General features: G+C 43.2%; 1 protein-coding gene across 1 annotated transcript in view; it reads left to right on the plus strand.

Moving 5' to 3' along the window:
• The window catches only part of MAP1S (microtubule associated protein 1S), a 58,024-nt gene extending 33,274 nt beyond the window's left edge, over positions 1-24,750 (plus strand). The window contains exons 6-7 of the mRNA XM_040417488.1: positions 21,006-21,241; positions 22,463-24,750. Coding sequence (XP_040273422.1) covers positions 21,006-21,241; positions 22,463-22,618 — 392 coding nt within the window. The 3' untranslated portion in view covers positions 22,619-24,750. The remainder of the gene's footprint in view (positions 1-21,005; positions 21,242-22,462) is intronic.
• The last annotated feature ends 288 nt before the right edge of the window (positions 24,751-25,038 follow it).

Consider the following 25,038-nt stretch of genomic DNA (forward strand, 5'->3'; position numbering starts at 1 on the left):
ATATTTGCCGGCTTATTCAGTCGCTCCATACAGCAAGCTGGTTTAAATTTCGCGGGAGTTCCAAAGATCGCAGGAGTTGCCACTCTGTTCCGCAATTTCCTTTGGTGCAGCTTTCGACGATAAGAATAGTTAATCCTTTACTGTAGAGATTTTCTTCTGTATGGCCATACAGTATTATCGGAGGCTTTTCTTTAGCTTTTCATTCTTCTGCTCCGTTTTAGGAGCAGAAGAGCGAAAATAACAGAAGTGCCGCATTCGGTACTTAACAGAAGTGAACAGAGCCTACAGACCCCATTGACTAGAAAGGGATTCGTTAGGTTTCCGTTCAGCAGAAGGTTTTTGTAGCAGAGACAAGTGCTGATGTGAAAGAAGCCTTAAAGAGGACCTTTCATGTTTTTTTTTTTATTAATTGAGATAAATGCCTTTTACTTGAGGGGTACCCCCCCCCCCCCCTGATGATGCAGATGTATTTTTTTTTAAATATCACTCCTGTTCCCCCACCCCGGAAGTATGCTAATACTGAGCATCGGTACAGGGTGGAGGAGACCCCAGGGTTTCTCAATGGGAGTCCCTTTCTCCCTGGCTGTGCTGCGATCCAATCACAGCGGAGAGCGTCACAGCCAGGGAGAAGGTGAATTTTTATTTTTATTTTTTTTCTCTCCCCTGCTACTGGACCGCGCTACAGCCAGGGAGAATAAGATGCCCATTGAGAAATAGGGCAGTCTCCTCCTCCCTGTACCGATGCTCAGTATTGGCATACTGAGTGCGAAAACTGTGGGGGGAACACAGCGGGGCGCAGGAGCGATATTTAAAAAAAAAAATCAGCCATGGTGGCAGCATCAGCCCCCACAAGTACCCCCACAAGTAAAGGTATTTATCTCAGTTATTACAAAACCATGAAATGATTGGCAACTTTTCAAAAAAAAATATTTCATTGACCTGGCTATATGAGACTTTTGTTTATGATGGAAGAATTGTATTATTTTTGGCGCTGCTTGGTGCTAATTTATATAATTTTATTTTTGCTGTGCAAATGTAGGGGGGGGGGGGGGAAACTATCATCATTGTTTTTTTTTTGTTTTGTTTTTTTTTTTTGTTTCGTTTTATACCATTCACGCTTAATGGCCTGTTTTGCAGCCATGAAAAATGCCACTCAGTATTAGGCCTCATGCACATGAATGTAGTTTTGGTCCACATACAATCCGCATTTTTTTGCGGCTCGTATTTGGACCCATTAATTTCTGTGCATCTGGAAAAAATGCGGACTGCAAGCGGATGTCATCCGTGTGGCCGTTCTGCAAATTATAAAACATGTTCTATTTTTGTTAGTTTTGTAGACAAGAATAGGCATTTCTCTCTGTATTTTGCGGTTGTCCATTAATGTGACCCTGCCTCAAAATATACCCTGCAGCAGAACCCAAAATAAAGAGTGCACCAACTTGGTTGTGTGATTATTGAACGAGCACCACTAGCAGTTTATTCACTCTTTGATAAAAAAAAAAAAAACAAGAAGAAGGAATTGAATGAAACTTTGAGTGAATGTAACGACGATATACAGTATGTAAGTGATTACTATATTAGAGAGTGAAAGGGTAAGTTTTTCGGGGAACATTGTACAATTGAAAGGAGGCTCTATAACCCTGTTGGGCTGTCTCTAGCATGGATACAAGGTGATATACGGTTGGGCATGGAGGCATACAGGTTCCTTATGGTATCCTGCTGCACATTTGGCCTCAGATGGGCCTGTAGATCCTGCACATTTGCTGAAGACAATATGGTTCCAGTCTGTAGCAGTCCAGTTTTCTCCTTCACGACACCATTGCAAACAAAGGAGATAATGGTTGGCTGCGAGTGGCATGCAACGTAATGGGCCTAGTGATGCCACATATTTGCTACGCTCCTGTAAATAGTCCCAGCAGAGACATGAGTGTGTAATGATGGTGGATTATAAAACCATGGGAATTGCTTGTGCTTGTTGTCCAGATCAATCATCAGACCATCCTCTCTATTGGCAGTCTGTCTGTGCTGTCCGCAACCTGTGTGCCCTCACATAGCTATTACGATATGTTGGGCGTAATGGTTGAGTCAGATCGTTCTTGATAGCTGACAGTTAATCAAAACGACCATCCTGCTTATCTCAGTCCCACGTTGTGCCCCCCTCTAAAAGTCTGTCAACTGGAAAAATGTCTGAGTGTGTGGTAGAGACATGTCTAGCAGTCGGTGATCTCTCACCAAGAGATACACTACCCAAGAGTAGCCTCTGAGAGCCTTTTTGTAGGGCATCGGGGGAAGCACTTTTAAAGGGGTATTCTCATCTTGCAATTTCATCCTCACCTGCTGCCAGCTAGCTGTTCACTTCCTGGTTTTCTGCTGCTAAGGCTGGGCGGGCTTAGGCAGCTAGAGTGAAGGTCGGCCACACCTCCTTATGACATCACACTGAGAGCGGAGTCCTGCATGCTAGTTCATGTGAAGAGTATGACTCATCAGTCTGGCAGCCTGCAGTGTCTGTGAGTCACCTCCCCCCTGCTGTGGAATCCTGACTCAGAGAGCTGTGATAAGTGAGCTCAGTGTACAACACGTGGCTGTTCTGCACAGTTTTTGGGTCCATTCACACGTCCGTGGTGTGTTGCGTATCCGCAACACACCAGGCCGGCACCCCCTATAGAAATGCCTATTCTTATCCGCAGCTGCGGACAAGAATAGGACATGTTCTATCTTTTGCAGTGCTGCGGACTGGAAGATCGGGGCCGCGCTCCGCAAATGCGGATGCGGATAGCACACTGTGTGCTGTTCGCATCCATTCCGTACTCATAGAGAATGAATGGGTCCGCACCCGTTCCGCAAAATTGCAGAACGGATGCGGACCCATTTGCGGACGTGTGAATGGACCCTTACACACACAATCTCTGTCTGATCTCTTACAAACCCATTTTGTTTATCAAAAAATATAGTTCCATATTACATTAGCTCAAAAGCTTGTCAGCTAGTAAACGTATAATCTGTTCTTTTGTCTACCATAAAACATGACCATCCCCCACCCCCCCAGCACTGATGCAGATATTTTTCCATTACAGCTGTACTCCAGTTGTGTATAAACCTTACACTATGTATCTGTATAGATGCATATACAGCTCAGCTACATGTGTCTGTTAATCTCTTCAACCAGCACTGTGGCTGAACAGTCTCATATACAGCTCTGCTACATCTGTTTTTCTCTTCCATCATCATTGATGCTGACCCACCACATATACAGCTCTGCTACTTCTGTTTATTCCCTTCCCCATTAGTACTGTGGCTGAACAGCAGCTTATTCAGCCCTGCTACATCAGTTTCTCTCTTCCACCAGCATTGATACTGACCCGCCACATATACAGCTCTGCTACATCTGTCTATTCCCTTCCCCACTAGAACTATGGCTGAACAGCAGCATATTCAGCTCTGCTACATCCATCAGCCAGCCCCCATAGTGCCTCAAACAGCCCCCATAGTGCCTCAAACAAGGGTGCGATCCCTACGCCACTTTCACTTAGCCTGGTCAGGCTCCTGCCTTTTAGCTGACAGCAGCGCAGCGCCCGATGGTGGGTTCCGCTCGGCCATCCTGAAATCGAAAGAAGGGGGGGGGGGGGGGGGACAGTTATACACAGCAGCGCAGCCCCGATCTCCTCACCATTCACTGAGAAGAACCGGGCTGCGCTGCTGAACTCTCAAAGACCGGACAGCTCCCCTCCTCCTCCGCTGATCTATAATTATTTGTGCCGCGTTTTGAATGGAATAGAATGTTTGTTTCAGTCGCGGCACAAAGGAATATAGATCTGTGCATGCGCGGCCACCCGGAGCCGTGCTCGTTCTCGCTGGATGCCGGAGTTCTTCTGCGCAAGCGGGGCCTATGGATGCGGCCGGCGAGCAGTGGCCGTATCCATGGGCAGCGCAGATCAACAATGAATTTTAATAAGAAGAATTTAAAGAAAACATTTTTTATTTATTTTTTTTTAATTTTTATGAAATATATTTAAAAAGCTCACTGGGGGGTATATAATTTTATTAAAATAGGATCAATAAGATGAGAATACTCCTTTAAGCTGTCTTGTGACAAAAACATAGGAATGTATTAGTGTCGGATCCGGCATTCAAAATGCCGGATCTGTCCTTCCGGTAAAAATTTGAAAAAAGATACAAGACGGATCCGTCTGTCCGCATGACAAGCAGAGAGACGGATCCGTTCTTGCAATGCATTTGTGAGACGAATCCGCATCAGGATGCGTCTCACAAATGCTTTCAGTCACATCCAGATCGGCGAATCCGGCAGGCAGTTCCGACGACGGAACTGCGTGCCGGATCACACTGCCGCAAGTGTGAAAGTAGCCTAATGCCACCATTAATTGTGGCATACAATGTAGTAGGAAGCAGGAAAAAGAATTCAAAATGGGGTGAAAATGAAAAATAAATAAAATAACACACAATTCCTCCACCGTTTTGCGGGTTTTGTTCCCACGGCGTTCCCTTTGCAGCAAAACTGACCTGTGCCCTTCATTCTCTGGGTCAGTATGATTACAATAATACCACATATGTATATGTGTCCAATATACATGTAAAAATGTATATTATTATTATTATTTTTTTTAACACCATATTCTGACCCCCATAACTTTTTTATAGTTATATCTACTGAGCTGTGTGGGGGTTAATTTTTTGCAGGACGATCTTTAGTTTTTTTTATTAATACTATTTTGTGTGGGAGAGACTTTTTGATCAAATTTTACTAAATTTTTTTGGGGGTAAGAGAAGCGATGGGGAAAAAAAATTGCAATTTGGCCGTTTTGACCTTTTTTTTCCGTTAGGCCAATCGCTGTATTGGAAAAATATTTTTATATTTTAATAGTATGGGTGTTTTTGGCATGCAGTGATGCCTATGATGTTTGTTTTTTATTCATGTATTTATTTTATTTTTTTATTCTACGGAAAGGATATAGATATATATATTTTACACTTTTTTACTTTATTCATGATACTAGAATTGCTTATTTCTTATGTTGGCCTGCCACCTGCTCGCCAAAATAAGACTTGCAGCTCCAATACCCTGGGTCTTTTCAGATAGACCCAGCGTATTGAAACCAATTACCGGCATCCTCATTGGCCGCAGAGAATTTTGTTAAGAAGCCTTCATTTTTTTTTTTTTTATATTCTGTGATCACACATGTAAGTGTGTATATAGAGATAGCTGTCAGTCACTGATAGTTGTACACGGGGAGGCATTGTCAGTGATGGCATTCTCTGTGTAAGGCCCCTTTCACACGGGCGAGTATTCCGTGCAGATGCGATGCGTGAGTTAAACGCATTGCACCCGCACTGAATACCGACCCATTCATTTCTATGGGGCTGTTCACATGAGCGGTGATTTTCAGGCATCACTTGTGCGTTGCGTGAAAATCGCAGCATGCTCTATATTGTGGGTTTTTCACGCAACGCAGGCCCCATAGAAGTGAATGGGGTTGTGTGAAAATCGCAAGCATCCGCAAGCAAGTGGAGACCCGATCATTATTATTTTCCCTTATAACATGGTTATAAGGGAAAATAATAGCATTCTGAATACAGAATGCATAGTAAAATAGCGCTGGAGGGGTAAAATAAAAACATTTAACTCTCCTTAGTCCACTTGATCGCAATGCCGGCATCTCCTTCTGTCTCCTTTGCTGAACAGGACCTGTGGTGAGCATTCATTACAGGTAAAGGACCTGTGGTGACGTCACTCCGGTCATCACATGATCCATCACATGATCTTTTACCATGGTGATGGATCATGTGATGACCGGAGTGACGTCACCACAGGTCCTTTACCTGTAATGAACGCAGAATATAGAACATGCTGCGATTTTCACGCAGTGCAGAAGTTATGCATGAAAAACCCTTGTACACAGACCCATTGAAATGAATGGGTCAGGATTCAGTGTGGGTGCAATGCGTTCATGTCACGTATTGCACCCGCACGGAAAACTCACTTGTGTGAAAGCCTTACTGATAGTTGTACAAGGGGAGACACCTCGGCTTTAAAAACTTGCGGTACACAGAAAAACAAGTTTTCTGTGTACCGCAAGTTTTTAAAGCCGCTGGAATAAAGTTTATACCTTGAACATTTGAGCTGCACTTGGCAAGTTTTTTTTCTAAGGTGTTACCTATAGTGCAAACCAGCTATGTCCGTGCTCGTGGCAAGAAGACACAGGTGAGAGCTGCCTTTTCCTGTTTTGTACAAGGGGAGGTATTAGTGTAAATGTATACACATAGATAGCTGTCAGTCACTGCTGTACACGGGGGATGTGTTATCAGTGATTTGATAGCATTCTCTGTGTATACATAGATAGCTGTCAGTCACTGATAGTTGTACACAGGGGAGGTGTTATCAGTGATTGATAGCATTCTCTGTGTACGGCCTCTTGCACACAAACGTTTTTATTTTTTTTTTCCGTTTAAGTTCCGTTTTTTTGCGTCCTGTATACAGACCCATTCATTTCAATGAATCCGCAAAAAAAATTTGAAGGTACCCCGTATGCCTTCCATTTCCGTTGTTCCGTTCAAAGATAGAACATGTCCTATTAGGGTTCATTTAGACGTCCGTAGTGCATTGCGAATCCGCAATACACCCGGTTGGCACCCCAATAGAACTGCCTATTCTTGTCCACAATTGCGGACAAGAATAGGACATGTTCTATTTTTTTACGGAGCAGCGGGACCGGAAGATCGGGGGCGCGCTCCGGAAATGCGGAGAGCACATATTGTGCTCTCCATATCCATTCCGTCCCCATAGAGAATGAATGGGTCTGCACCCCTTCCACAATTTGCGGAACGAATGTGGACCTATTATACGGACGTGTGAATGGAGCCTAATTGTCCGCATAACGGACAAGGATAGTACTGTTCTATCAGGGGCCAGCTGTTCCGTTCCACAATGCACACGGACGTCATCTGTATTTTTTTGTGGATCTGTTTTTTGCAGACCGCAAAATAATGAAAAAGCCATACGGTCGTGTGCAAGAGGCCGAAGTGTGTATACGTTTAGTTCCTATAGCTACATGTTCAGCCATGGCAGATAAGTTGAGGAAGTTTCTCAACAATGTACAGTACATATAGATGGTTTTCAAAACCTCAGTTATGCAGAGTTAAAATGATCAGCTTGGCTAATGTTGTTTTTTCATTTCCACATTGCTGAAGACATAACTACTTTTTGACAATAAAAATATTTTTCAAAGTTTTTGTGTCACTGTATTCCCAATACTTATCTTTCTATCCACAGCTATGTAAGTTTCTTTTTTTGTAAGACAAGCTGTCATTTTCAAAGGTTTCTTCATAAATCGGTGCTGATTTTGAGAGGCGGATTTTCAAAATCCAGATTCGGTCCTTTAAGCCACATATATTGGGTCTGCAGGAGACTCATCTCACCCCGGAAACGGGTAATAGGCTAAAAAAGCCCTCGGCCCAACATCTATTTAATGCCTATGGCAGCTCCCATTCCAGAGGAGTTGCCCTGCTGTTTCATAGAAGCCTTAGGTGCGAGGTTCATCTTTCAGTCGTGGACCCAGAGGGACAGTACATCTTTATTTATGCTCATATTGATTGTGTCCCCTATGCGATAATCAATTTGTATAATCCACCCCCTGCATCTCTCTCCCTGCTGCAGGCAGTTGTGGGCTTCATGGCCAATTATCCTACTGCCCGCTTCTTATGTATGGGGGACTTCAATCAAGTGGTGAGCGAGGACCTAGACAGGTTTAGCTGCAGGGATGACAGAGGGGGGTCAGGAGGGGAGAACACTGTTCTTGCTAGGATTTCCCAAGAGATGGGATGGATAGATATGTGGAGAGCCAGGAATCCACACACTAGGGAATACTCCTGTTTTACCCCCTCCAGAGGAGCTCTGTCTAGAATAGACTATCTATTCGGTAACTCCTTAGCATATACTGACCTGATGGATATTCACCTTGGACCTCAGGCACCATCTCATCATGCCCCAGTGTTGGCGGAATTGGCTATCCCTGATTCTATTAGCACGGGCAGTAAAATGCGCATACACCCTTTTTGGCTCACCCTGTTCGGGCGAGCATGTTTTTTTGAGGTCCAGAGTGATTCTACTGATGCCCTATTGTTGTGGGAGACACTAAAGGCGTACCTCAGAGGGTGTCTTAAGTCTTCCATATCGTATGTTAAGAGGGACGCGCAGCGCAAGGAGAATGATTTATATGCCAGCTGCAGGGAGGCTGAGAAGGCTTTCACAGAGTCTCCCACTGAGGAGCGCAGATTGGAGTGGATGTCTAGGGGTAGGCAGTACATGTTATGCTTGGAAGAAAAGAGGAAACTTTTTTTTTCTTAAGCAACAGGTGTTTAAAACAGGCAATCAGACAGGGAAGCTGCTTGCGCATATCGCACGTACCGACACTATGGCTCCACCAGTACTCCGCATACGAGAGGTTGATGGACGTATAGTGGCGACGGTGCTGGATATATTGAAATGCTTCCACAACTTTTATAAGGACTTATACAAGTCGGCGGTTAACTACTCAGGGCAGGAGCTAGAAACGTACCTCAGTGAAGTCTCCTATCCTTGGCTGAGCGACTTAGAGGTATTATGGAGGAGGATATCACTCTGGAAGTGGTGGAGAGAGCTATCAAGGACTTGCCGTCAGGGAAGGCCCCTGGCCCGGATGGCATCCCGGTGGAGGTGTATTCTAGATATGGGGGGAGTTTAGGCCCACAACTGTTGAAAGTGTACAGAGCAGCACACTCCGGCGGCTCACTGCCGGATTCCATGTATGATGCATCCATTGTAGTGATTTTGAAGTCCGGCAAGGACGCGTTGGATTGTGAATCTTATCGTCCAATTTCTCTTTTGAACTTTGACTATAAAATCCTGACTAGGATTCTTGCCAATAGATTGAACAAGGTGATCACGTCTGTGATTCACTCTGACCAATCTGGCTTTATGCCTGGGAGATCCACTTCAGACAACATTAGGAGAGCTCAAGTGATTGCACAGGTGGGGGTTGCCGAAAAAACGAGGTGGGCATTAGCCTCCCTAGATACGGCCAAAGCTTTCGATTCTCTGGAATGGCCCTTCTTAACAGCTGTTCTGAGGAGCTTTGGCTTTGGTCCTAATTTCGTTAAATGGATTGACATTCTATATAGTACTCCCTCTGCACGTGTTCAGCTTAATGGCTCGTACTCTGACGGGCTCTCTCTACTTAGGGGCACAAGACAGGGATGCCCGCTCTCGCCCCTGTTTGCAATAGCAATAGAACACTTGGCCATCAGACTTAGACAGGATCCAATCTACGCAGGGGTGTGTGTGGGAGGCAGAGAGGATAGAATAGGATTATATGCGGATGACCTGATCCTGTTTATGTCTGATCCGGAAGTGTCTCTTCTGAGAGCGATTGAACTCTTAGAGCGCTTTGGGCAATACTCTGGGTTACACATAAATTGGGGCAAGTCTGCCATAATGCCCCTATGGACACATGACTGGCCGGATTGTCACCACAACTTGCCTGTAGTTGATAGGTTCAAGTATCTAGGGGTGATGATCACCAAGGAATCACAGCTCTCCTACGTATTGAATATTGAACCCCTTGAATCCATGTTTCATGATAAGTTAAAAACATGGGAGTCCCTTCCACTGTCAGTTATGGGAAGATTAAACCTGGTGAAGATGGTGCTGCTGCCCAAAGGTCTATACCTGCTGTCCCACGCGTGCACCCCGGTTCCCCGAGACTTTTTTAAGCGCATTCACGCTCTGATTGCGGCCTTTGTTTGGGGCAAGTCCAGAAGAAAGCTTTCACTCCCGGTTCTTCAGAGATCGAAGCTGCAGGGGGTTGCTGCCCTTCCAGACTTTTTCCTTTACTTTATAGCAAGCCAGCTGAGATTTCTGAGGTACTGGGTCACTGAGGCTCCACGGCCTAACGCAGAATCCTACTTACATGACTATCTGCAGGTATCTATGTTGTGGCCTGTCCTGGAGGGCTCTCGCCATTTACAACTGGGTACTCTTCCAATACACAAGCTAGCCCACCAGGTATGGCAGGCGTCCATGCTGAATACCTACAAGGACTTACCCAGTGAAATCCCCATATGGGATAATTGTATGTTCCCTCACCTGGTACGGTTGGAAGGGGTTTCTGAGTGGAAGAGGCACGGGATACTAATGTTGGGGGATTTATAGGAGGGTGGGCAGTTGATTTCATTCTCCCAGATACAGGATCGTTTTCTGGTGCCGCGTACTCTTTTCTACAGGTACCTTCAGCTGCGACATGCGCTTCAAGCCCAGTTCCGAAGTGGGAATAGGAGCATATCAAGTCACCCATCATTGGAGTTCTAAAATCTCAGGGCCCTAGAGGGATAGTGTCAGCCTTATACACACACTTGCTTGACTGTCGTATGCTGGTGACCCCGTTGGCTGTCGAGGGCAGGTGGAAGTTGCTTATACCTTCTTTATCTTCTGATGATTGGGAGGAGGCCTTAATTGCCCCTACCAGAGTTTCACCCTCTATAAATAACAGGATGATTCAGCTTTTTTATCCTTCACTGCAGCTATCTTACTCCTACTAGACTTCAAAAGATGGATAGGATTGATCACTCCAGGTGTCATAGGTGCGGTGCGGAGGGTGCCAACTTCTGGCACATGATATGGGCCTGCCCAATCATTCATCTGTATTGGGTCTCGGTACTGGAGGTTCTTAAGACCATGGTCCCTCCGACACTGCAACTTTTTCCCCCAAGATGTGTATCCTGGGTATTGTAGACGAGGAATCGTGGACACACTATCACAGAATCTTTTTAGAAGAAACCTTGTTCTTAGCCAGGAAGGCGATTGCCCTACGATGGATGGGAGATTCCCCCCCTCAAAGGGACAATGGCTCTCTCTTGTGAACAATGCAGTCTACATGGAGAACATAGTCTATAAACACAGAGGGTGCCCTCAAAAATTTGATAAGGTATGGGGAGCTTGGTGTGCATGTCCACTCACTTTGCATACTTCGCACCTGCACTCGACAGCTGATGGCCTTTAGGGATCCTTCATCCCATGAGATGATCTTTTGTGGGATGGTGATATATCCCCTAATGCTTAGCTCTCTGTGTATGCCCTATGCCTGTACTGTTTAGAATGTGTGTGACTTTCCAGTCACTGCCATGTATCTCTTATATATGCGACTCCGGCTAATTGTCAGTATAACTGTGAAGGTGCTGTACCTGCATTTCTAATTGGCCCCTGCGCTGGTCGTCATGATGTCATGTGTATGCCATGCTTGTCTTATTCTTCTTTAATAAAACGAGTTTAAAAAAAAAAAAAAGTATAAAGCGGGTTAAATAAATAATTTAGTCAGTTAGCTTATGAGTTTAAAATGGAATGCAGGCGAGGAGGAACATTTCAGGATATTGACCATGTGTCATATTCCTGCCATCCCCACCATGAAAGAGGAGCAGAAACCGGAGAGCCTTCAGGACTCACATACTCCCTTAGGAGTGCAGTGCTCTCCGTATGTTGTCCTCCACAAATATGTTCCTTGCTTGGGCGGAATATCACTTATGTTTTTTGTTATGTACAGTCGAGGCCAAAAGTTTTGAGAATTACATAAATATTGGAAAAGTTGCTGCTTAAGTTTTTATAATAGCAATTTGCATATACTCCAGAATGTTATGAAGAGTGATCAGATGAATTGCATAGTCCTTCTTTGCCATGAAAATTAACTTAATCCCAAAAAAACCTTTCCACTGCATTTCATTGCTGTCATTAAAGGACCTGCTGACATTTCAGTAATCATCTTGTTAACTCAGGTGAGAATGTTGACGAGCACAAGGCTGGAGATTATTATGTCAGGCTGATTGGGTTAAAATGGCAGACTTGACATATTAAAAGGAGGGTGATGCTTGAAATCATTGTTCTTCCATTGATAACCATGGTGACCTGCAAAGAAACGCGTGCAGCCATCATTGCGTTGCATAAAAATGGCTTCACAGGCAAGGATATTGTGGCTACTAAGATTGCACCTCAATCAACAATTTATAGGATCATCAAGAACTTCAAGGAAAGAGGTTGAATTCTTGTTAAGAAGGCTTCAGGGCGTCCAAGAAAGTCCAGCAAGCGCCAGGATCGTCTCCTAAAGAGGATTCAGATGCGGGATCGGAGTGCCACCAGTGCAGAGCTTGCTCAGGAATGGCAGCAGGCAGGTGTGAGCGCATCTGCACGCACAGTGAGTCGAAGACTTTTGGAAGATGGCCTGGTGTCAAGAAGGGCAGCAAAGAAGCCACTTCTCTCCAAAAAAAAACATCGGGGACAGATTGATCTTCTGCAGAAAGTATGGTGAATGGACTGCTGAGGACTGGGGCAAAGTCATATTCTCCGATGAAGCCTCTTTCCGATTGTTTGGGGCATCTGGAAAAAGGCTTGTCCGGAGAAGAAAAGGTGAGCGCTACCATCAGTTCTGTGTCATGCCAACAGTAAAGCATCCTGAGACCATTCATGTGTGGGTTTGCTTCTCATTGAAGGGACTGGGCTCACTCACAATTTTGCATCAGTCAGGAATTGGCCCAGAAGTTGATTGAGAGCATGCCCAGTCGAATTGCAGAGGTCCTGAAAAAGAAGGGCCAACACTGCAAATACTGCATAAATGTCATGTATTAGTCGATAAAAGCCTTTGAAACGTATGAAGTGCGTGTAATTTTATATTTCACTACATCACAGAAACAACTAAAACAAAGATTAAAAGCAGCTTAGCAGCAAACTTTGTGAAAAACTAATATTTGTGTCATTCTCAAAACTTTTGGCCATGACTGTATGGTTATACTTATTGTATATGTCTTGTCTTTGTTTGTTTGGAGGCAGGGAATGGAGGCGAGAGTTCTATTATGTCACACACATGTGCGGATCTTAATTATGGCTAATATTAAGGTATCATCACTAAATGTGAGGGGTATGAACACTCCACAAAAGAGGTCTCAGGTGCTGAGTTTGTGCAGGAAGAGCAAGGTGGGGATTTGTTTTTTTCCAAGAGACTCACTTTAAAACGGGCAGAATACCAAAATGACTGCATTCCACTTTAGTAGTTGGTACCATAGCACTCATAGTGCATCTAGAGGCGTCCGCATTGCCATTGCAAAATCTGTCCCATTTACACACTTGGACTCATATGTTGAGCCAGAAGGTCGCTACCTCTTTGTTAAAGAGACAATAGGCTCAGTGAAGGTATCGCTAGCAAACGTATACGCACCAAACAAAAAGCAAATCCCATGGCTGATTAACGTTTTTCAAGCATATGCAGACAGGGATACGGGTTTTTAGTGGAGACATTAATGTGTCTATGGACCCCGAATTAGACTCCTCCGCTGGCAAATCTGTACATACACAGGGGGCACTGAGTCGCCTTCATAGGGCTTTTTAAGACCCGAGACTGGTTGACACTTGGAGGCTACTGAATCCATCTTCCAAAGATTACACTTACTTTTCAGCAGTACATAACACTTTTCACTGCATTGATTTATATATTTATCTCTGACCACCATGTAGACATGGTGCAGGGGACAGACATAGGTCCAACTACAATATCAGACTACTCTTCTCTAGTTTACCAGAGAAGCAGTGAGCATGGAGATTGAATGAGACTTTGCTAGATAAAGAGGCAGACTTTTTAGCTATCCAAAATAAACTTTCTCTCTCTTTCAAAGAAAATTGATACGGCTGAGATATCTCCTACCATATTGTGGGAATCCCATAAAGCAGTAATTAGGGGAGAGTTCATTGCTTTTGGAAGTAGAATTAAGAAAGACGCAGAAACTCGCACAATCCCTAATGGCACAGATAGCAGCATTGGAAAGGATACATAAGAGATTAAAAGCTAAACAGATACATGGGGACTTGGTCAAGTTACAACTCAAAGACCATCTTAATGTTCAATATGCTAAAACCTATCAATATGCGAAGTTTAGGTACTATGCCCAGGGTGATAGAGGTAATTGAATGATGTCATACCCAATGAAAAAAAGGAGATAACAGACCTATGTGACTTCCATCTCAAAGGAAGGGAAGGGTACAGTGTCTACAGCTAAAGAAATTGCTAGTGCTTTCAAAAACTTTTACTCTGCACTTTACAACTTAGAGGACAGCCAAAAAGAGAAGACACGAGGGACTAATCCAGAGTTAAGGTCCTTTCTGCAATTACTTAACCTACCCAAACTATCTGAGGAAATTATAGGGCTCATAAGATCCCTCCCACTGGGAAAAAGCCCGGGACCAGATGGTCTACCTGCGTGTTATTATAAGAGGCTTATAGAAACCTTACTACCATACCTTACTAGATGGTACACAGCATTGTTCCAAGGTACACCTCTGCCGAGACAAGCTTTGGAGGCAATTATTACCATCTTACCTAAAGAAGGGAAAGATCTGAAACAATGTAGGAGTTATCGTCCCATTTTTTTTTTAATTGAATGTGGACTTAAAAATATGGGCCAAATTATTGGCGAATAGATTATCCCCACTACTCCCTAAATTGATTCATCCGGAGCAAACAGGCTTTGTTGCTGGGAGGGAGGGAAACGCAATTCACTATGCTAGAGAAAACAAAATACCATTAGTCCTACTCGGCACAGATGCCGAAAAAGCCTTTGATAGAATTAATTGGTTGTCTTTTATGCAAGCTGTTTTGGAACATTTTGGCTTTCCCCCCTCTTCAGTAAAGTGATTGTCTCTATATAGCTGTCCCAGTGCAAAAATAAGGGTAAAGGGTATTCTGTCTGATTCATTTGGATATACATAACGGCGCTAGACAAGGCTGCCCTCTGTCCCCTTCTCTTTTCATCCTGGAGATGGAAACACTCGTACAGGCTATTAGGAACCACACTGATTTTGAAGGTTTGAGGATTGGTGACCAGATACATACTTCAGCGGCATTCAAAGATGATTTGTTATTACTGATCACCAACCCCTCCAGGGCGTTCCGACACATACATACTTTTATTTGAGACATTTGGGAAACTTTCAAATTTTAAAGTGTACTATACAAAATCAGAGGCCCTAAATATCTCTGTTTCCAGTAAAGTGGTGGCCTCCCTGAAAAGTAAGTTTCTATTTAAATGGTCCACTTCCCAACTGACATATTTAGTTATACAGCTCACAAAAGACCAGAGTAAGCTGCATCAAGCAAACTTTGTTCCCCTATTACAAAAAGTTAAAGCGCAACTAAACACACTAAGTATCCCCTATGTTTCCTGGATAGGGAAGAAGAATCTGCTGAAGGCATTTATTATGCCCAAGTTTCTATAACTCATGCAGATGGCCCCCATTGATCTCCCTAAGACCTTTTTCACGCAAGTTAAATCAATGTTCTCAGCCTTTCTATGGCAAAGAAAGAAACCGCGTATTTCTTATGGTAGACTAAAACTGAGAAGGGAAATGGTTGGTTTTGGCCTTCCAGACATACTAACTTATTACAGAGCAGTCCAACTGCGATGCTGGATATACATATGCAATGCTAAAAACCACATTCTGGGCAAAGACATAGAACAGAGATTGTTGAAGGGACAGCAGTTAGCTAGTCTATGGGGATTAACGTAGGTGAAGAACATAACAAACTGCCTTTCCAGAGGAGTAGCAAAGACAATCCAGGCCCTAAACCCTGACTTAGGTTTGATAGCCAAGCCACCCCATATTCTTCCAGCTTCTTAGATTCCTTTATTGCTCAGACCAGAGTCTAGTAGTTGTGCTGAGATTTGGATGAGGTTAGGTGACCGATCACTGTTTTCAGTCTGGCAGGCACTGAGGGATGCAGGGTGGAGTGACGAAATTCTGCGCTGATCTCTGTCCTCCGGGTAGTTTTCTGGGGCTTGTGGATTTGTCCTCTACTTCTATCTGTGCTAATGTCAAGATACAGTCCTGATCAAAAGTTTAAGACCACTTGAAAAATGGCAAAAAATCATTTAGCATGGCTGAATCTTAACAAGGTTCCAAGTAGAGCTTCAACATGCAACAAGAAGAAATGGGAGTGAGACAAAACATTTTTTGAGCATTCAATTTAATGAAAACAACGAATAAACTAAAACAGGCTGTTTTTCAGCTGATCCAAAGTTTAGGACCACACCTCCAAAAAAAAACTAAACCCCCCCCCAAAACAGAAATCAAACTTCTAAACATGAACTCAGCTCCGCCGTTATTGTTTCACTACCAAAATTCGTTTCGGCATGCTTGATGCAAGCGGTTCCATGAGGTGAGTGGGAACATTTCTCCAAGTGGTGAAGACTGCCGCACGAAGGCCATCTACTGTCTGGAACTGTTGTCCATTTTTGTAAACTTCCCTTGCCATCCATCCCCAAAGGTTCTCAATTGGATTTAGATTAGGGGAACACGCAGGATGGGCCAAAAGAGTGATGTTATTCTCCTGGAAGAAGTCCCTTGTCCTGCGAGCTTTGTGTACTGTAGCGTTGTCCTGTTGAAACCCCAGTCGTTACCACACAAACGAGGGCCCTCAGTCATGAGGAATGCTCTCTGCAACATCTGGACATAGCCAGCGGCCGTTTGACGCTCCTGCACTTCCTGAAGCTCCATTGTTCCACTGAAGGAAAAAGCACCCCAGACCATTATGACGCCCCCTCCACTGTGGCGCATAGAAAACATCTCAGGTGGGATCTGCTTGTCATGCCAGTAACGTTGGAAACCATCAGGACCATCAAGGTTACATTTTTTTTCTCATCAGAGAATAAAACTTTCTTCCACCTTTTGAATGTCCCATGTTTGGTGCTCTCTTGCAAAGTCCAAACGAGCAGTTCTGTGGCGTTCAAGGAGACGAGGTCTTTGTAGACGGTTTTTGTTTTTGAATCCCTTTAGTCTCAGATGCCGTCTGATGGTTATGGGGCTGCAGTCAGCACCAGTAAGGGCCTTAATTTGGGCCGAGGATCGTCCAGTGTCTTGACGGACAGCCAATTGGATCCTCCGGCTCAGTGCTGATGACATTTTTTTGGGTCTTCCACTTGACTTTTTTGTTCCATAACCCTCAGGATCATTTAAGAAATTCCAAATGTCTTACTGTGTCCCACCTCAGCAGCGATGGCGCTCTGTGAGAGACCCTGCTTATGCAGTTCAACAACCCGACCACGTTCAAAAAGGGAGAGTTTTTTTGCCTTTGCCATCACAACGTGTGACTACCTGACAGAAAATGACAATGAATCCACATCTTTGCACAGATTTGGCCTTTTAAAGGCATGTGGTCCTAAACTTTGGATCAGCTGAAAAACAGCCTGTTTCAGTTTATTCGTTGTTTTCATTAAATATAATGCTCAAAAAATGTTTTGTCTCACTCCCATTTCTTCTTGTTGCATGTTGAAGCTCTACTTGGAACCTTGTTAAGATCCAGCCATGCTAAATATGATTTTTTGCCATTTTTCAAGTGGTCTTAAACTTTTGATCAGGACTGTATCGTCTTGCCCCCTAGCACTTGGTTAGAGAAACTACTTCAGACTCCCTCACCTCCTCAAAGGCTGATCTCTAGATTATATAATAATCTGTTAACCGAAGGGAAACAAGCGGTGCCAGCATACATGGGAGAGAGAGCTTGATCGATCCTTCAATGAGAGAGAGAGTGTGGATGCATAGTAAATCGCATGGATTCTCAAGATGCGTAAGAATACAAGAACATTCATACAAGACTATATAGTAGAGTCAGCTATATAGTAGAGGACTGAGGGACTCTGACACCTTTTGGAGATGTGGAGTGGAGGAACGGACTTTGAGCCATATTTTCTGGCTATGCTCAGTCATCCAAAAGTTCTGGAGGGACATCGGAGATTCAATAAATTTTATCAGTACCACAAACATAACCTTTAGTCTTGAATCTGTACTGTTATGGCTTCCTAGTGCCTCTTGGCACCCCTCCAAAAAAGACTTACCCATACTGCTCATACAAGCAGCCAGATTGCTTATACCATTGAAATGGCTAAGTAAATATCCACCCACAATACAAATGTGGATAGTGAAAGTAGATTTAATATGTAGACTGGGAACAAAGAACACACCAACTTTATTCCATATTGTGGAAACCTTGGAAAAAGTACAGGTTAAATAATTAACGTAGGTCGATAGTAAAAATGACAAGTAATATAGATGATTCTAGAGCTAGAATTGGATCTAAACATCAATTATAGCTGTAAAGTGCTCTCGCCTTTTGTCTGGAATCACCATGACGTTTATCAGTTTTGTTTATAATTGTATTTGCTGTATTGCACCAGAGGTCAGAGAAATTAGCTTGCAATTCAAATCTTTTCTTGCGAACTAAGTGTACAGTTTCTTGATAATTGGCGCCTCTGATGCAACACTGTCTTTTGGCAATGTCATGCTCTTTATTATTAATGTTATTGTACAACATATTGGAGAGTACATGTACATTTGCTATGTATGTATTTTTGATTGTTTAATAGAAACAGTTATACACAAAGATATTACAACCAAATCTGTTCATAACGGATGCAGATGGTTGTATTATCAGTAACTGAAGAGTTTTTGCTGATCCCTGCCAGATCCGGCAAAAACGCTAGTGTGAAAGTAGCTTAAATCCACCTTTTAGTCTTTGAACCAGCTTGGCTTTTAGAGGGGTTGTTTGGTCAGAGTGAGTATTGCAGGTTTCATGAGCACTGGGGTGTAAACAGGAGTACGGTACTGTATCTACTTGTTTAGTCATATGTCATGGAGAGGAAACCAGGCGAATGGAGGGCTTACCAGTGTCATTTTTGTTGTGCTGAGGCTAACATAACCTCAATTGTCTATAAGGTCGTGGCAGTAGGAGCTCAGGAAGCAGCCAGAGATGGAAGGAAGGTCTGTGTGGTTCCGGGAGGCCTGCTCTGGTTCCGAAAACATTTGCACAATATATTTTTCAATCAGTATGAAAAAACAAACAAAAAAAAAACGGACACTTCCATAATTAGAAAAAAAGTCACTCCATGTGTTCTACTTTTTGTCTTTGCTTTTAAATGTCCTCTTTGTTTGTTTGGACTTTTAGCACTGCAAACTACCTTGCCCAGCTTTTTGATTCAGACCATAATTGTGGCCAGAGACTCAATTAGAGCACCTCAGGTTACACTATTTAAAGCAATGTCCTTCTGTGGGCATCTTTTTGTTCTTAATCTAATCAAGAACAAAAAAGCTGTTACTGTTATTCTATTTCTACTCCTACGATTATCATGAGGATTACCACCCAGATGAGATCTTCCCCTCACAGCAGCACTACACTGACAATGGGTTACACATATAATATATATAATGTACACATACATACACACACCCTTTTCACTTTAGTGATCTTTTGAGTTATTGTGGTAAAAAGGATTTTTAATGCATTTGTAGATGAGCAGTAAAGTGCACACTTACTCCTCCTGCTTCCTCTACCAGGACCTCTATCGCCTTGATTGACAGGGCTAGGTTACTGCGAAGTCATCTCGCCTGGCCCTGCCAATCATAAAGGAAAGGGAAGGCTAGCAGAGGAAGCAGGAGTTGCAAGGGTGCACAGAGTGACTTGAGCCCTTCCGTTGTGCAATTAACTGCTTTATTTGCATACAAATTAAAAGACTAATTCCTCTAGAATGAAGCAGATCACTAAGTTACAGGTATCATTGCATTCAGCTGAGCTAGCTCTACAAGACATTATACCAGGTTTGAAGGTAAATTTCCTGATGGCAGACTGCCTTTAAAGGGGTTATCTTAGACTTTTATACTGAGGTCCTGTGTATAGGTTATCCTATATCTGATTGGTGGGGGACCGACACCCAGCACCCCCACCGTTCATCTGTTTGAGAAGGCACTGGTGCTCCTGTGAGTGCTGCGTCCTTCTCACAGCTTTCCCTAGGCCAGTGACGACACGTTAATTTGTCACGTGGCCTAGGAGCAGTGAATGGGGTGAGCTGCAATTTCAAGCACTGCCGCTATACACTGTACAACGCTATGAGAAGGCTGCAGCTCTCACAGGAGCCATCAGATACTGATGACCAATCCAGAGACTAGGCCATCAGTTATAAAATCTTAGAAAACCCTTATTATTTTCAATGGCATATACTGCCAAAATGCAAAAGAAACTCAAAAATTCCTAAATGTTTTTTATGTATAGAGGTTTTTTTTTTTTTTCTCTTAAATAACCATTTCCCTTTTAATTTAAATAAAATGCATGGTGACTCTCTTTCTCCCCCCCCCCCCCCCCCCCCCCCCCCAATGACAGAGCCATTATACAAAGCCCTCAAACAGTCTTTGTCAGGCCTTCTTCACACATCCATGACAAAACAGTCAGTGTTTCATCCATGATGTGGTCCATATGTCAACTTCTTGCCCTCTGTTTTTCATCTGTATTCCACATGAACTGCTAGGCTGAAAAGGGATTTCCACAGCATCACCTACCAAAAGCCCATGAAAACCACTGACCATCCATGTCCATAGACTTCAGTGGGTGTGTTGTTCCAAATCATGGACCAAAGTAGTGCTGGTCATTGTTTTTTCATTGATCCATGGCCCATTGAAAAACAAGGATGTGTGAATAAACAGATTAAAGTCGAGGGATATGTGTGAAGTCTGTGGAGAACATGGGCTACACACATCTGTGATTTACTAATGTGTGAAGAAGTCCTAATGATGCATTGTTTTGTGAACAGAGCCTTTACAGATCATTTCCGTAAATCTCCAGCAGTAACTTTTTTGTTCTCTAGTCATTGCCAGGGTCTTCTCACATGTGATAGTCTTGCTAGAAATTCGTCATTTACTGGTACATTTGTAAGACTTTGTTTTTTTTTTTTTTTTTTTTAAACTTTCAATTTTTATTGATTTTTCAACATAAGAAAATCAAACAGTAAATATGTCATTTGCATAGGCCAGAACAATGTTAAGATTTGCAAGTACAACTTTGACATTTATATTGTGATGTTACATATTTAAGCCAACAAAAGAATACCAGCTAATAAATGTCACTTGTGACTTTGGTTTTTTTTTTCCCCCTACCCTTCAGCTTCCAGCAGAACCCCAAAGCCAGTCTCCTCTTCAACCCCTGCAACACCAGTTTATGTAGACCTTGCTTACCTACCTGGTGGACCTGCTGCCCAGACGGTGGATGAAGAGTTTTTCAAGCGGCTATGTTCTTCTTGTTATGTTGTTAGTGGAGATGATCCTGTGAAAGAAAAGATTACCCGTAAAATTCTGGACTCTCTTCTTGCTGAAAAAAGTAATTGGCCTCAAGATATGCCGGTACGTTATTTACTACTAATTCTTCAATGTCATTCTGCAGGGTAGATTACAACCTCTTCTTGAAGTAACTGTGGATTTACGTGTCCAGAAAATCGGGCAGATTAATGGGAATACCCCTTTTAAAATTAGAAGTAAGGTCATGCTCCCTTTTTACATACCTCACCAAACCAGTGCCTACGGTCAGGCCGCTGCTCCCACCACAATGGACAGGTTCGGGTGACACATGACTGAATAGTTTTCGAGTTGCAGTCATGGATTTTCATGCAGCAACTCCACATCATTGTACAGTACCAAAGGGGAAGGGGGATGAGATTTTAAGAAATCTCTTCCACACGCTGTGTACAAAAACCGCAGCCTAAATTGACCTGCAGTGTGGATTTGAAATCTGCAGTAGGTCAATTTATACTGCAGATTTCCCTTTGCAGCGGAAAGCGTAACGTCCACTGCCTTTTACGCGGCAAAACCACGTAATGCATAGGGATTTCATTGCCACAATACAGCTGATTTTTACACTATATTTTCAGTCACATGTGGACTTAGGATAAATTCACAATGTTCAATTAATTTTATTGCATTTGCTTTTGGTGGTAAGATTGATTTCTGCAAACCCCATTCAGATGAATGGGACAGTTGCAGAGATTTCTACAACATCTACCACATGTGAATTCATGTAAAACCAAATCCCCCAGCTTTGCATTTACCCTCATGTGTATGCTTTTAGGCTACTTTCACACTGGCGTTTTGGTTTCAGTTTGTGAGATCCGTTTCAGGGCTCTCACAAGCGGTCCAAAACGGATCAGTTTTGCCCTAATGCATTCTGAATGGATAAGGATCCGCTCAGAATGCATCAGTTTGCCTCCATTCCGCTCTGGAGGCGGTCACCAAAATGCTGCTTGCAGCGTTTTGGTGTCTGCCTGACGATGCGGAGCCAAACAGATTCCCCCTGACACACAATGTAAGTCAATGGGAACGGATCCGTTTTCACTAACATAATATGGCGCAATAGAAAACTGCTCCGTCCCCCATTGACTTTCAATGGTGTTCAAGACGGATCTGTCTTGGCTATGGTAAAGATAATACAAACGGATCCGTTCTGAATGGATGTATGCGGTTGTATTATCGGTGCGCATGCCATGACTGATCCGCACCAAACGTGAGTGTGAAAGTAGCATTAGTTGTATTCCTTTGTGGTGTTTTAATTACTGCTTTCTCCATTCACAGGTTACCCTGATTCCTACTTTTGAGTCGCCAACAGTTCATGCCTGGTATGAGGAAACGCACGCCCTTCAGCAGTCGCTTGGCATTACTGTGTTGGGCAGCACCAGCAGTGTATCGATGCAGGGGGAAACATTCCCTGCTTGCAAAGTAGAGTTCTAAACCTTTCCTATCCTGCGGCGTACTTACCCAATGGGAGTTATTTTAGGACATTGTCATTTGGGGGTGCTTTCTGGATTTTGTTGCACATGCTTTTTTTTTTTTATCAGTGGATGCAGCACTTCACACTGGAGTGAAGACATTCCTACCCACTGGTCACACAAGAACATTCTTTTATTTGGGCTGCCGTGGAATCCTAGATTTTTTTGGGAAGTGGGAAAGCTTGTGCACAATTGAAGAGCACTCAATGGCATGAATAAAAGTTCCTCACTTCCCAGATTTTTGGCATGGAATCTTGTACCTGCAAACAGTAGACCTTCCTTCCACCTGGACTGAAGACTTGCTTTCCACATCACATTCAGATGTTTGCAGTTGAATTGTCTTTTGCGTGGTCTTAGAAGCTATTGCAGTTGTTGTTGCCGAAGGTAACCTGTATCGGCTCCATCACCTTACCTGTATATGTATGTGGGTAACTGCCTCTGTCCTACCATAGTGAAAATATTGTTCCCTGTAAATGTGATGGATGTAATGAATGTGGACTCGAGCCGCTGAAGCTATGTGCACCTGAAATATCAGTGCGAAGAGTCCTGCATGTTCTGCTATGATTATCTGCTACCTTTGCCATAACGAGACGGCAAAACATGTCCTCGGCAAAGCAAGGTACTTATTCTTAAGATGACCACACAATCCAATTCTCTTTCATTGGATCAAACATGGTCTCGGAACACTTCAATACTAAATTATGGACAATATACTATGTTTCTTTAAATATCTGCCTCTGTTGTATCCATCTGCAGACACAGTTTTCCAGCATTGTTGAAGAGGGGTGTGCAACCTCTGGCACTCCAGCTGTTGTAAAACTACAACTCTCAACATGCACAGCTGCTGAGCTGTCCCCTAAACACCTGTACAAGTGAATGGAGCTTGTTGGGAGTTGTAGTTTCACAACTGGAGTGACGGAGGTTGCTGACCCCTGGTTGGTTGCTTGCTAGCTAATGTTCAGATTGCATTTCACGCACAAGCACTTACTGCACAAACTTAAAAGATGCAAGAATTCGTTTTAGCGGTAATTGGAGTAAAAGCACGTTCACATGGTGGATTTTCCATGCATATTCCAAACTGACATCTGCATAGAATCTGCCCAAAATCCACCTCCTAAAGTTCACATGGGATGGATAAGAAATCAAAGTTCACATAAAACCACTGCAGGTGGCCACAAGCAGATATAGACCCAGTAACGGGGCTACATCCACATGTGGAGCGACCCTTAGGCATCATGGCTCCTCGGTCTGTGTTGCATACTGTCCATTTTTCTCAAGCAGCCGATTTTCAGAATAAGGTAATTGTGATAGAATGACTGTTTCTAGAAATATTTCACCTTTGTAGCGTTACAGCACAAGAATTTGATCTCTGGCAGGTATGTGGCAATTTTCACACACATACTGTATGCTTTTTGTTGTACTTGGCATACTAGAGTTTGCTAGATTACAATAAAAAGCCAGTGGTGCATTTTTGGGTACTGTTTAGTTTCTGACACTCCAACAAAAGAAAATGTGTGCTTCCTATATAAGCTGAGGCATGAATAGTGAGGTTTTGAGTTTACATTCTCAGTTGTGTATTAGAATGAAAAATCTTTTTTTCTAATGCTCTTATTTAAGATAATGTTTTAAAAAATAAAACTTGCTGAGAGAAGTAAGCCCAAGAAGAAGAAACCAGTTTAGCGGCAATATCTCTGCACTGTCACTTGTATTTTCAGCTGTTCTGTAAAGTGTACTATGTCTAAAACACTAAATACACCATTTTCTTCCTGTGGCGCAAAGTTCTGCTAGCTAGTTATGTTTTTTAATTGTATAATAGTATGCTGTACTAAATGAAGGATTATTACCTCCTGCTGTCTTCACGAACGTATGTGGAGAATAGTTACTTAGACATGCCAACATGTCACGTTAAAAGTGCCAGTCAGCCCCAAGAAGGAGATAAATGGGGCTTTAATCGCCATGTCCTTGTCTGTGAAATGAGTGTGCATCCAACCAGACAACGATGGGGTGGGCGGCATAGATCATGTACCACTAATTTGTATTGTGAATTCACACAGCTTTGAGTAGACAAGCAAATTAAAATTTGAAGTAAACAAGCGTTTGTGGCTTCTTGTGTCCTTATTCCAAGTCATTCTGTGGTGATGTGTCGACACATGTCCGACTTTCCTATTTGGTATAAAAGAAGGAAGGTTTCTGCCTCGGCGCAAAGTCACTGGAGAAGACAATCTTAGTGCAAGAGTAATTCTTGGTTTAATAGAAACAACGCGTTTCGGGGATTACAAACTCCCCTTCATCAGGTTTGATAATGATACAATGGATATAACAAAAGGGTAGACATTTGTAGATAAAACATATAAAAAAAGACGCACCTGGATGACGCCCCCT

Source organism: Bufo bufo, chromosome 2 (assembly GCF_905171765.1).
Source record: "Bufo bufo chromosome 2, aBufBuf1.1, whole genome shotgun sequence".
Taxonomy (NCBI): domain Eukaryota; kingdom Metazoa; phylum Chordata; class Amphibia; order Anura; family Bufonidae; genus Bufo; species Bufo bufo.